General features: G+C 56.6%; 1 protein-coding gene across 3 annotated transcripts in view; it reads left to right on the plus strand.

Moving 5' to 3' along the window:
• The window catches only part of NECTIN2 (nectin cell adhesion molecule 2), a 28,632-nt gene extending 15,884 nt beyond the window's left edge, over positions 1–12,748 (plus strand). For 2 of the 3 annotated variants that reach the window (XM_070498361.1, XM_070498359.1), the window contains exons 4-9: positions 922–1,039; positions 1,590–1,738; positions 8,418–8,571; positions 10,685–10,748; positions 10,889–10,975; positions 11,625–12,748. In XM_070498361.1, the coding sequence (XP_070354462.1) occupies positions 922–1,039; positions 1,590–1,738; positions 8,418–8,571; positions 10,685–10,748; positions 10,889–10,975; positions 11,625–11,900 (848 nt within the window). In that variant the 3' untranslated portion in view covers positions 11,901–12,748. Of the gene's footprint in view, positions 1–921; positions 1,040–1,589; positions 1,739–5,586; positions 7,386–8,417; positions 8,572–10,684; positions 10,749–10,888; positions 10,976–11,624 lie in introns of those variants that run through there. The other variant, XM_070498360.1, reaches the window with a different exon arrangement.
• Positions 12,749–14,141: the final 1,393 nt, after the last annotated feature.

Raw genomic sequence — 14,141 nt, forward strand, 5'->3', positions numbered from 1 at the left:
TGGCTTCCCTAGGCACTGTCTATACTGACCCTCCTGGGGTCTCTACACCAACCCCCACCCCCCAGTATGATTCACATTGGCCCCTCTGGGCCCTGTCACTCCTGGCCCTTCCAGAATGTTCTATGCCAGCTCTTCAAAACTGCCTACGCTGACACCCCCTAGTACTACCCATAGAGGCTGCCCTGGCACTCTCCCTGCAGACTCTGCCAAATGGGAACCTTACCAGCCCTTCCAGTCACTGTCCAAACATACCCCAAACCCCAACTCAGAATCCTCTACCCTGGCTCCCAGGCAAGGCCTTCGGCTAAACCCATCCCCTCACCTACTCTGGCAGTTGGAGGTAACACACATTATCTGAAGTGGCTCCCGCAGGCCCTGTCTACACTGAACAATGCCTTCCTCACAACCACCCACAGTGGCGTCCCTGGACGGTGTCCACACTGGCCTCAGCAGACACAGCCCAGACTGATCTGCACCAGTTTCTGTGGTTCCACCTCCTGCCAAACCACCTCATTTCTTGTTTTATTTTTTAATATTCTGCCTCTCTCCCTTTTGTCCTTCCTCATGTATTTTCCTTTTTATTGCTGGGAAAGATTCCCCCTGAACTAACATCTGTTGCCAATCTTCCTCTCTCTCTCTTTTTTTCCCTTCCCAAAGCCCCAGTATACAGTTGTAGATTCTAGTTGTAGGTCCTTCTAGTTCTTCTATATGAGCCGCCACCCCAGCATGGCCACTGACATGGTGTGGTTCCACGACCAGGAACCAAACCTGCCCCACTGAAGCAGAGCACCCCAAACTTTAACCACTAGGCCATGAGGGCTGGCTCCTATGCCGTTTCTGTAGGATTCCCATCTATCTGCTTACCTATCACCTCCTCGGGGATTCTCCCCATTTCTCAGCCAGTCCCCCTGTTTCCATCAGACCCCCCTGAAGTCTCCATCTCTGGCTATGATGACAACTGGTACCTCGGCCGTAGTGAGGCCACCCTGAGCTGTGACGTCCGCAGCAACCCAGAGCCCACAGGCTATGACTGGAGCACGTGAGTCCCGGGTGGACCTGGACTCCTGGGTCTGAGGGAGGAGGGGCTGGGGGTACAGACTTCTGGGTCTGAGGGAGGAGGGGCTGGGGCCTGGACCCCTGGGTCTGAGGGAGGAGGGACTGGGGGCCTGGGCTCCTGGGTGTGAGGGAGGAGGGGCTGGGGGCCTGGATCCCTGGGTCTGAGGGAGGAGGAGCTGGGGGCCTGGACCCCTGAGTCTGAGGGAGGAGGGACTGGGGGCCTGATCTCCTGGGTCTGAGGGAGGAGGGACTGGGGGCCTGGACTCCTGGGTCTGAGGGAGGAGGAGCTGGGGCTGGACTCCTGGGTCTGAGGGAGGAGGGGCTGGGGGCCTGATCTCCTGGGTCATGGGAGAGGACCACCAGGGGCCCAAACCCATGAGTCTTCCAGAAGGAGGGAGCTGGCAGTACTGGGCTCTCAGGCAGTAAGTTTTAGATCCCTGGAGCTGGGCTTCCGAGGGCTCTGTCATCAGGGACCAGGCCTTGCTCCCGTCTGGCCCCTGCTGTCCCCCTCACATGACCCCCATCCTCTCCAGAACCTCGGGCACCCTACCAGCCTCAGCCGTAGCCCAGGGCCCCCAGCTGATCATCCACTCGGTGGACAAGCTGGTCAACACCACCTTCATCTGCACGGTCACCAACGCCGTGGGCACAGGCCGCGCAGAGCAGGTGGTCCTCGTTCGAGGTAAGCGGGTCTTGGGGGTGGCGTGTGACAAGTGGGTCTGCTCCCCCGGCGCTCCTCCCTCCTGGAGCCGGGCCGCGCTGGAGAGGCTGTGCCGCCGGCCGGGAGAGGGCTTCCGACCCACCTCGCCAATCGGGGAGCAGGGCCCTGTGGCTTTTTTGCCTTGTCCCAGGTGGGATCTGGATTGGGGTGACAGGGCGGGCGTGGGCAGAGGAGTGAGGAGGTAGAGGCCTGTGCTGGGGGCTTTGTAGAAAGTAGAGGCGGGGAAGGGTCTTCAGGAAGAGACTCAGGGACATTGCCGTGGGCTCCAGCCAGTGAGACGCACGCACAGAATCACATAGCTGACTGTCGGAGAGACACATGTCAGCAGCTAGATAGACACAGAGATGTTCAGAAACGTTGACCTCTTACGTGAGTGCTGGTCAGAACCGTCTGGAAAGCAGTGCTAGTGTGTGCTGGAAGGTTTGTGTTTCTGGAGGTGGTATTTGGGGAATGGCGGCTGTGCGTCTGTGGGTCGAAAGTTCTCTGTCTCCTGATGTGAACACAGAAGCACACAAGCCCCAAGACATGTCGCTGGAGAGGAAGAGAACGAAGCCAAGCCAGGCCTGTGCACAGGCTGATGGAAACGAGATTGAAGTCACAGCTGTAGACCCACAAGCCTGCAGGGAGGCTGGGGCGGTTATGGGGCTACGCATCAGAGACAGAGACACGTGGACTCCAGGTCTGGGAACGGAGTCCCCTCCATGTCAGAGCCACAGCCCCCAGGGCCTGCATCTACAGAGACACGCTCTGTGCTTCGAGATGCGTTGGAATCGAAACAGACGCTCACCCAAAACGTAACCCACACACTCAAACCCATTGTCACCAAGATCCACACCCCGAGAGAGCAGGGACACCAGCCAAGACACACTGAACAAAGCCAGATGACACCAGGCCAGAGCCGGTGAGATGCCACAGGTTCCTGGAAAGAGCCTCCCAGCATGGCAGTCCTTGCAGCACGCCCGCGCGACACACAACAGCCTCTGCGGGTAGGAGGACAGTCCCCCAGAAGCACGACCGAGAACAAACGCAAAGATGTAGGTGTGAAGATGGACACACACTCACACCTGGAGACAGACGGAAAGAGACCCCTTACTGAGACATGATCTTAACACCACACACACACACCTGGACAGACACCCAAATGAAAACAGACCCCTCCTAAGGAATTTAGTCACTCACCAGGGAGATGTGACATCGCTATTTAGAAACACTGTCACAAACCACAAATCAGAAAGACAGTTGACCTGCCCTCAGCATGGCTGACAGGCTCAGATACACACAAACACGCACACCTGGAGGGAGACACTACCACAGACATGCTGGAAGCCAGAAGGATCTGGAACAGCAACAGTTCTACATGCGGAAACAGCATCACACACACAGAGGCTGAGAAAGAAACTTGGAGATGTTCTCAGAGGTGCACACCCTCAGGAGTTCCCCAGAAACCCCTTTACAGAGATTCTCTTTCAATGCATCGTCATCTGAGAAATATTTGTTGAGGTTTCCTCTTTGCCAGGCAGCCTCGCTGAAGTTGGGGATACAATGGTGGACAAGAAAGACACAGTGTGTACCCTCCAAGGCACACCCAGCGGAGGGCCAGCTCCACCCATCCAGCAAGATGCCCAACTGGAAATACAGCCCTGGACCTCTACCCCAGAAACACCCAGGAGGCTGGTCTCCCAACCCACGCTCCCGCAGTAGGCACCACCAGGGGGCGGAGCCTGCAGAACACAGATGCGGTCACACATAAGGGCCTTCGGAAGAATAGACAACCGCAAAAATATGGACACCCCCCAAACACACAGACATCCCAGGGATGTCCAGTGCTGGAAGCACCCCCCCCCTCAAAGAGAACACAGCAGCTTCAGCCTTCAGCCCTTTGGCAATATTCCCCAGTGAAACACACACATACTCAGAGCCCCATCAGGGACCTGGGGGCCCACAGAATGACACCCCCAGAGAAAGACTCAGCCCTCTGGAAAGACCTTCCTGCTCCTCAACTCTCCCAGAGCTTGCCACAGGCCCGCACACAGTCAAAGACATCGTCGCAAAGACGTGTGCCCACAGACGGATGCCAACAGAAATGGGGACATGCTGTGAGGAGCCTAGAGATCCCGCCACTGCCGTGGGAATACCAACAGACAGCCCGGCCCAGGGAGAAAACTCGCAGCAGTGGTGGAACCACTCTGAGCGGGTCCCAGAGACACATCATGCCCAGATATTCCGTCACAGACACGCGGATTCCCATGCGCACACGGATCCAGACATGTCACAGACGCATGGTTTGGGGTTCGCTCCGGCACAGACAGGTGCACGGGCTGCAGCTCAGACTAGACGTCGCCTCAGCGAGACCTCAGAGAGCGTTGGGCCCGCAGACTCATGAGCGCTCCCCCGCCATCTCCAAAATACCACCTCCAGAAACAGGCAGACATTCCAAGACACGTTAAAACTGGTTCCCAGGCGAGATGGATGAGCACGCACGGTGAGCGGTCTGTTTCCTGCCCCCACCCTGTGTGCAGGTAGAGACATACCCCACCCCCTGCAAAGGCTTCACAAAATAGTACTTACCCTTCATACTGGAGATCCGCTTTTTCTAGTCTACTCTTTTTTTTATTACTACTTGCGAGTCATGTTACTGATTTGACAGCCCACGGGGTTGTGATTCCCTATTTGAAAAGGCCACTCTTAAAAGAAACACCCAGAAACGATGTCCTCAAGCGCCTGGGTCCCAGCCCCGCTGTGTGCAGCGGTGTGGGGAGAGGGGATCGGTATAAATGGACCCCTGTCCGTCTCTCCTTGCCAGGTCCTGTGTGCAGGACGGGGAAAGGGCTTGTGTGAGGGGATTCCAGGGCCTGTGGCATCAGTATCTGTCCCTGGCATGGGGCCCAGACGCCCCCTCCCTCATTCTCTTGCCTCCTCCCCATTAGTGCTCCCTGGCTTAGCGCTTCCTTCTCCGACTTTCCCCTCCCTTCCCCCCCCCCAGCCCTCCCCTCCCACCCGCTCAGCCACTGCGGGCGACACTAGGGCGACACTAGCTGTAGGCGTCGTGAGCCCCCTTTTCCACGCTGAGGACGTGTGGTTCAGAGAGGAGGCGGCCAGGCCGCCCAGACCACGGGCTCCCAGCCACTACCCAGGGAAGAATTCTTCCCCAGGACCCTTGCCCTTCTCGGTCCCCTTCCTACAAGTGCAAAGAGCTTGAGGACCAGACAGCCTCACCTCCACTTCAGCTCTGCCTCTCTCTGGCTGGATCCCCCCAAGATCCCACCACCCTGACCTCAGAGCTTTTGTGAGGACCCCACAGCACGTCCTAAGGGGGTTGCAGACTCAGATGCCTGTAGGGGTGACTGGGTGACCAGGTGGGGAACTCTGTTCCCTTGCCAGTCCCCAGCCTTCCCTCAGTGACAGCCCCGTCACCAGGTGGAGGAGATGAGACTTTGATGGTGCCAGATCAGATTCCTTTTTCTCTAAAAGAAATCTGGAATTTTCGGCAAAATGGCCTGGTTTTGGCAATGTTGGCTAGCAAGTTTAATTTTTGAAAGACACTGTGCAGGTGGAAGGAAACACATCTGGGGACCACCAGTTGGCACCCCCCCAACTATGTACAAAGCCCCCAGCCTGTAGCGAAGAACAAACGAGCTCTCCCTTCCCTCCCCACCTCCTGCTCCGTTCTCTGCTCTCTCAGAGTCGCCTCCTCGTTCCCTCACTGCCCTCCCACCCCCGTGTCCTGTGTCCTTCCTGCCCCCCCAGACATCTCCTCTTGACCTCGTGTCTCCCTCTCTCTCTCTCTCACCCTCCTTCTCTCTCCTCAGACACCCCCCGGGCCTCGACCCGAGACGTGGGTCCAGTGGTGTGGGGGGCCGTGGGGGGGACTCTGCTGGTGCTGCTGCTTCTGGCTGGGGGGTCCTTGGCCTTCATCCTGCTGAGGGGGAGGAGGAGGAGGAAGAGCCCCGGAGGAGGAGAGGACGGCGGCAGAGGAGCGTCCTACGATGCAAAAACGCAAGTGTTTGGGAACGGAGGCCCCGTCTACAGGACACCAGTGGCCCCTGGTCCCCCAGGGCCAGATGGCAAGGATGAGGAGGATGAGGAGGAAGACGAGGAGAAGGAGGAGAAGGCAGAGAAGGACCTCATGTTGCCTCCACCCCCGGTGCTCGAGGACGACATGGAGTCCCAGCTGGATGGCTCCCTCATCTCACGGCGGGCCGTATACGTGTGACCCCCGAGACAGACAGACAGACAGACAGACAGAGCCGGCTGCGCCAGCCAAGGCTTCCAGACTGGTTGGACTCGTTTGTCTGGATGACACTGGAGTTCAAAGGCTGCCTCCCGATTTCCTGGGCTTGGAGGGAGGTGGCGAATCACACACTGGACTTGCGTCTCCAGGGCTGCCTGGGGAAGGGGAGGCCCCGGGGAGCTCGGTAGCGGGGACCCACAGCGGACCCCCCCGGAGACTTGGTTTTGGCTCCGGCCTGCCCCGGCCCCATGAAACTCAGGAGTTAATAAACGCCTTGGAGGAAAACATTGGGGGTGTCTTGTAATACATCAGACCCCCTCCTTGGGGCGGGACAGGAACTGCTGAGTCCCAGGGATGGGAAGAGCTGAAGTGGGCCCCAGGGAGAGGGAGCCTGATGGGCGCTAGACTTGAGAAAGCTGGGAGGCTCTGACTGCTTGGGTCCTTGAAAGACCCATTGGATGCTGAAGACCCCCCGAGGCCAGTGGGACTGGAAACTGAGCTTAGAGGCTGAGATGCTTGGGCGCGGGGCTTCCAGCACAGAGGCTGCCTTCCCTGGGGAGTGGCCAGACTGGTGGGAGGCCTGAGTTCCCGAGAGAGTGGGGCTGGGGTGCTGGACTCCTGGGGCCCTGCGGGGGGGATGCTGGGACCTGACCCCCGGGGGGAGCTCAGACCCCACCTCCTGAGGTTGCTGAGGATCTTGGGAGGGAGGGCTGCCCCTGCCTCGGGGCCCCTGAGGGTACGGAGCAGGCGAGGGTACTGAGGAAGCAGGGAAGTCCCACCTGTCACCATGGAGCAGTGGCCTTTCCCAGCCTCCTTCCTCTTTCTGTGTCCCCAGGCTGGGCCCGGGGGAATTTTCAGTGATTCAGAGGGAGGGGCCACAGCTCTGTATCCCTCCCACTCCCCTCAACTAGAAAACCCCCCACACCCAGCCCAGGGACTGAGGCAGGGACCTGGGAGGGCCAGGGTTAAAACCCAGCCACCTCTGCTCTCCCGAGCCCCAGAGCTGCCTGTGTGAAACGCAGGTGGCCAGGTGCCCTTCGTCTCTGCTCCTGAGGCAGTTAGGGGCGGGTCTCTATGGGGCTGAGCAGCCAGGAGGCACTGGGGGAGTTCATTTCTTCCACCAGCGTGCACTCGCACTCACTCTGCTGGGGACACAGCGGTGACCTCCCAGGAATGCGGTCAGTAGTGACGACAGGAATCACAGTAATTTTAGGGTGACCATGAGTGGACCGAGCAGCAACTACTCTGTTATTCCTCCACGCCCTGAAGCCCGCCAGAGGATGCCAGCCCTCGCGTCAAACAGGACCTTGTGGAAGTCGGATTCTCCGGGGATCCAGACGTCATCCCTCTGGGCAGCTTTCTCTCCTTGCATGTGTGGTGGGGTTGATGGAAGGGTGTGGCTCTTGCACACCTGTTATTTCCTCTGGCTGTTTCCTGTCTGTCCCACCCCGTCCCCTGCACCATGGGAGGGCGGTGCCTGCAGGCGGGGGCGGGAATTTTGTCAATCTGGCATGCGGTAGGTCCTGGAGAGCCTGTGCTGGGCCCCTCCTCATGCGTCTAGAAGATGCCAACTGTGTGCCAGACCCTGCCCCTCGCAGCTCATAGTCTAGTGTGGAAATTGGCGAGTAGACAGGTAACTGTGCCAGAAGATGCCAGGAGAGGGAAGCGCTACACAGGAGAGGCCCCGGGGGCCGCGAGTCCTCCCAACCCCCTGTCCGGTCAGCTTGGAGGAGCTGTGATCCTCTGCCCAGGAGGACTCCGTCCCCTGTAACGAAGGAGGAGTTCTGATCCCAATCCCAGAATCCCCCCAATTCTCTGCCTCTTAGCTCTGCTCCCCCGTCCTCTCCCTTCCCGCGTTCCCCCACTCGCCCCTCATCACTCTGCTCGAGCCGGCCGCGTGGTCCCCGTGCTGTTCCTTAAAAACAACACGGGGCTTCCTCCTCCGGGCCTTTTCGCTGGCTGTCCCCTCTGCCTGGAACGCTCTCACGTTCTCCTGGCCATCCCCGGCAGCCCCTGCAGGTCTTCGCTGAATGTCACCTGCAGCAAGGCCCGCTCTGACTACCCTTGAGGGCCCCTGCTCTGTCACTTTCTTATCATCTTCCCTACTGTTAGATTTGTATCCTGTGTCACGTCACTGCCACCTGGCACATTCACCATTGTCTTTATTTCTGTACAGTTGGTCCCTCTCTCTCCCAGAACGCAAGTTCCATGGGGGTGGGGACTTTGTATGTTTTGGTCACCATCCTAGCCCACAGCAAATGCTCAGTGAGGATTAGTTGAAGGGAAGAATGTCCCCTGCCCTTGGGAGAGAGGGTAGGCAGGTGGGCTGTGACTTAGAGAGGGGGCGCTGGGAATAAGGAGCAGTGGCTTCCTCCTGGACACCCCCTCATGCTATCCCTCTTCTTGCAGAGACTCCCAACACAGCAGGCGCAGGGGCCACGGGTGGCATCATTGGGGGCATCATTGCTGCCATCATTGCCACCGCTGTGGCTGCCACGGGCATCATCATCTGCCGGCAGCAGCAGAAGGAGCAGGGGCTGCAGGGGGCAGAGGAGGAGGATGAGTGAGTGATGGGCCCTGAGAAGCGGGTGGGGGAGGGGCCCCAGAACTGGGGAGCACAGGGTCGGGGCAAGGGTGGGGGACAATCATCCATAATGGCTGTGTGAAACAGAGAGAGCCCAGATAACTATGACTCGGCTGGGGTGGAGGGGAGAGTTCATTTCTGTCTCCCGTAAAGCATGGGTCCAACAGCTCTGCTCTGTGAGGTCCTCAGAGCCCAGGCTCCTGCTATCTTGTTGCTCCACTTTCCCTTGTCGACGCAAATAATCAATAACCAACCATGGATAAGAAAGATAGTGATATTTATCGAGCCAGTGCTGAGGACTAGCCCGGAAGTGCAATCTCCACTGGAGAAGAAAGCACTGCAGGGGAGCGTGGTTTACCACATGGTTATATATTGTTTTAGAACAAAGAACATACACCAAGCATGACAGGAATACAATTTTCTTTCCCCCATAGTCACAAAGATGTTTTGCTGCAGTTTAACAGGTACACAGCAGGTCAACTTGACCTTGGTTTTCTCTGGGAAGAAAAGCTGATCTTCAAAGAATTACTGATATTGGCGTCAGAGGAAGGGAGACATTTATCCTATTCTTTGCTTTGGGAAAATGCATGAAGCAGATGTACAGTGCACATCTGGTGGGCCCTAAGTCAGGCTGCTCTGGGAAAAACAAGTTTTAGGCTGAATTGGGGTTAAACCAGAATGGCTTCCCCCATATACCTCAATATGTGAAAAATTCTTCTTATTTTCATCACCCTGTAGTGGAGCCTTCACTCAAATTCCGAGATGGCTCCCCACTCTTCTATCATTGTCTATGTACATGACAACCAGACATGGCCATCCTGGCCTCAACACCCCCATTCCTGCCTGTGGAAAAGGGAAATGGAAATAGAAGGCTGTGGGCTGCCCTGTAGGGGAACCCATCACTTCCTTTCACTTCCCATTGGCCAGAACTTAGTCATATGGCTGCCCCAGCTGCAGAGGAAGCTGGGAAATGTAGTTTTTCTCTGGGTGGCCGTATGTCCAGCTGAGATTTCTATTACTGTGAGAAGAGAGGAGACTGGATCTTGGGGGCAATTAGCCCCCCTTCTCTGTGAGATGCATTTTACAGGTGTGACCTTGAGGAAGCCTCCCGTCCATTTGTTGATTCAATAAGTATTCAGAAAGTACCCACTTGGGGCCAGGCCCTGGAGGATAGGGACACAAGGATGAGACAAACATTTAAAAAGTGTCCACACACATAAATATATCATGGGAACATAAATTCTCAGAGAGAGCTAATGATATTCATTTTATCGAAGAGGAAACAGATTCAGAGAGCTGAAATCACTTGCTGAAATTCATCTAGCAAGTAAGCTCTTGGGGGTAAAATGGGTCTCAAATAACACCACATAGTGTGTGGGTGTAGGAACACTTGTTAAAAATGCGTATACAGGAGGGGCTCTCAGTCTGTATTTATAACAAGCTCCCTAAGTTATTCTCACGCACAAGCAAGTTTGTGAACCACTGTCTGGATCATCTTGTCTGTACAAGTCAGCATCTTGCTATGGAGCTTCTCCTCTAAGCCCAGCCTGGTGCTGAGACCCAGTGGTTCCTGAGATGGGATGGCCCTGGGCCTGCCCTCCTGGGGCTTACTGCTGGGAGGAGACAGACCTATTACCCAGACGGTGATGGTCCAGCATGGCCAGGGCTGGGCTAAGGAAGCTGAGGGAGCTGTGAGGGGGCACCTGACCCAGCCTCGAGGGTCAGAGAGGGCTTCCTGGAGGAGGGGACTTTATTATTATTATTTTTTGCTGAGGAAGATTCACCCTGAGCTAACATCCACTGCCAATCTCCCTCTTCTCATATTGAATGACATCAGAAATAACGTTTCAAATACAAACTTCCCTAAGCAGGAAGTGCAGCTATATAACAGGACTGTCTGATCCTCCTGGAGAATCAGGGAAGCTTCCTGGAGGAAAAGCTATTCACAGGATGAGTAGGAGTTAGCCAGGCGAGGGGTGGGTGAGGGCGGGGGAAAGGGAGGTCAGGCAGAGGGAAGAGCATGTGCAGTGGCCCTGGGGTAGGAGAGCTTCTTGGGTCTGAGCCTCTACCTGCCCTACCTTCTACCCCACAGCCAGGAGGGGCCTCCCTCGTACAAGCCACCCACCCCAAAGGCGAAGCTGGAGGAGCCAGAGATGGTGAGCACTTCCCCTGGAGCCCAGGCTGCCCTCACCACCACACTCATCTTTCCCCACTGTGGCCGGGGCTGGGGGGGGACTGGTGGGGAGAGGCTGGCTGTGGGGGGCGTCCTGACCTGTTCTTCCTCCTCCCCCTGCAGCCCTCCCAGCTCTTCACTTTGGGGGCCTCGGAGCACAGCCCACTCAAGACCCCCTACTTTGATGCTGGTGTCCCATGCGCTGAGCAGGTAGGAGCTCTGGGGAGAACATGGGTGGGTTTGGGGTCTGGGTTTAAGGGCCAGGGGTCAGTCCCTGACATAGAGGTCAAGGACTAAAGGTCACAACTCAAGATCAGGGCTGTGTCTCTAGTCAGAGCTTAGAGCATTGAGATGCGTCTAGGATTCAAGGGGGGAGGTCATGGTTGAAAGGGTCAAAGACATCAGGTTAGAGTTTAAAGTCACGCGGTCAATGAAGGCTGTTGAACATCTATATCTGCCAGATACTGTGCCTGGAGCTGCGACAAGACAGTGGTCTACTGGAGGTCAGGGGTCAGACAGTGAAGTTGAGACAAGTCAAGTTTCAAGGGGCTATTTAGGGCTATGGTCAAGTAGTTGAGGTCAAGATTGAAGTCAAGAGTTCATGGGGAAAGACATGGGGTCAGCGGTAGAAAAGACAAAGGAGAGACCCAGGACTGACAGGGTGAGGTCCATGCTCTGGGCTTTGAGTTAGGGACAAGCCATGTGGTTGTCCCAGTGCGGTCTCTACCCAGGTGACAATGGATGAGGTCGGGTCTGGTTGGCATGGGGAGATGGTCAGGATTTGGGGGTCAAGGGACAGGTTGGAATTCTGTATCATGCTCAGGAAGTGACCTTGGGCTCCTGTTCACCACCCCCCCAGGAATTGCCTCGATACCATGAGCTGCCCACCTTGGAAGAGCGGTCGGGGCCCCTGCTCACAGGGGCCATGAGCCTGGGGTCCCCCATCCTGGTGCCTCCAGGGCCACCAGCTGTGGAGGAGGTTTCCCTGGACCTCGAGAATGAAGAGGAGGAGGAGGAGGAGGAGGAGGACTATCTGGACAAGATCAACCCCATCTATGATGCCCTGTCCTACTCCAGTCCCCCTGATTCCTACCAGAGCAAAGGCTTTGTCATGTCCCGGGCCATGTATGTGTGAGCTGCCATGGCCCTGGCCTCTTGCTGCTCACTTTATGATCTCTCGGCTTTCTGCCAGGGATCTAATGCCCCCTGACTGCTGGCCAGGCCACTGTCAGTTAACACACATGCATCTCATCTGTGACTTCTACCATGGTGGCTCCACTATGACCTCTAATCCATGACCTCTGACCCAGAGAAACCAGCCATGACAATGGAAACCTGGTAACCTTATATCATGAGGGCCTAGGGGGGTTCTGTTTCTGCACAACCTCTGACCCCAAGGACTCCTAAGACTGTGACCTTGCATCATACCTCTCATGTCCCACCATCTCCAGACTCCCCCCACATCCCAGAGAAGACTCCAGTCCTCTGATTTGTCTTCAGACAGTAAACTCCCAATAGCTTTGCTGGGGTGGGCACTGGGGGTACCCTGCTGCTCAGACCTGAGCCCTCCAGGCGGCAGAGACCCACTCGCCCCCTCCCCACCCTGTCTGTTCCCCAAAGGTGGGAGGGAGGGGATTCCCCAGCCCCAGGCAGAGCTTCCCCATCCCTTCCTTCCTGCAGGCAGGAGTCCCAGGGTCCACACACTTCCCTGAGCCCCACTACCCCAATTTCTGTCCACAGGTAACTAAACCCCAGCCCAGGGCTAGATGGGGTGAGCCTCATACACAGTGTGCCTTGCCAGCCCCAGCCGTGGGAGAAGAATTTGCTGTTACTCTGAACACTATTGACTACTTTTATTCCTGCCCAGTGGGATGGGACCCAAGCGTCCCCCTGGGGGGGGAAAGTGGGTCACCTGGGTTGGGGGTAGGGGATATATTGTTTTGTAATATAGCATTTCCTAGAAAATATGAGTTTGTACTTTGACCAGCTCTCAACGTGTGTTTTCTGTGGGATGTGAAGGGGATGGGTGTGGGGCATGATGGGTAATGAACAGGGGGCCCAGGGCTTGAGGGAATCAGTAGACTCGAGGTCAAGATGGGTTACGGACAAAAACAAAAGGGCCAAAGATATGAAGAAAATAACCAAGAGAAGGGATAAGGAGCAAAAATGCATAAACATAGTGATGAGGAATGGAAGGCGTAGGAGACGAGTCCAGGGATGGTGGTGTATGAAAAGGAATCAGCGCAAACAGCACTCTAATGGGTAAGGGACGGAAATAAACGAAACGAAGATAGAAATGGCAGTAATTAAGTACGAGGGCTCAGCTTTAATGGAGAAATGGCAAGCAAAAATAGGCCAAAGTCAAAATTAGGAATGATGCTGTCATAGAAGCTCAGGGCAGGATGGGTAATAGGTCTGAATGATGAGCCAAAGGCAGAGGGATGAATAAGGGAGAAACAGGGGCCGCAGGCATGACGGGTAATGGACCCAAAACACGATGGTTAATTAAGGAAGGGCTAGACGAATGATGGACGTGAAGAGGCAGAAAGGGGCTAAAGGCGGTGCAGGCAACGAAGCTGAAATGAATGGGCAGAGGCATGCTGGGTAATGGGACAGGAATGAATGGGCCCAGGAGAGAAGCCTCAGCGACGCGAGGGGGCGGGAGCAGAGGGCAGAGGCATGATGGGTAACAAAAGGGGTGGGCCTACGGCAACCGCCGCGCTGAACAAGTAAGCAGCATTGTGGGTAACAAAAAGCAGGACAGGGTTCACATAACCGATTAGAATTCTCCCAAGGCACTGTGGGAAGGGCCAGCACTTCCGGTTTTCGGTCGCCCACTCCGGACTAGGGGCCTGCCCCACTGCCGCGGTGCCTGGTGGGACTCGAGGCCTGACCTTGCTGCCTAGCAGCCTCTGCCGTGCAACCTACCTTTATCTGTGTCCCTCGACCCTGGCACGTTAGCCAATGAGCGGACGAGGCTGATTACGTCATCAGGGTGGGACCCTGTACCTGCCGGAGCCAATCAGGATTGTGCAAGGGCCAAAACCGACCACTTAACATGGCAACTTCGCCGCGGGGCGGAGTCGAAGGCGGGGGGGCCTTCTGGAAAGGGGCGGAGACGATGAGGCAGTGGGCGTTGCAAAGTGCGAAGCACAGACCAGTGGCGGGCGAGCACCGGGACCCGCGGCGTCTTGAGCCAATAGGTACGGGTGATGCGAGCCAACGGAAAGAGCGGGTAGGTGTGCCTTGATTGGCGTATGAGTGGGAACCAATAGAAAAGGCTGTTCCAAAGAAGTGGGTGGGACCCTCATGCAAGACACCAATAGTAAAGGCAGGCCTGAAGCCGGTGGGCGGAGCCCAGGCCTTGCTGAGCCAA

Source organism: Equus asinus, chromosome 26 (genome assembly GCF_041296235.1).
Source record: "Equus asinus isolate D_3611 breed Donkey chromosome 26, EquAss-T2T_v2, whole genome shotgun sequence".
Lineage (NCBI taxonomy): Eukaryota > Metazoa > Chordata > Mammalia > Perissodactyla > Equidae > Equus > Equus asinus.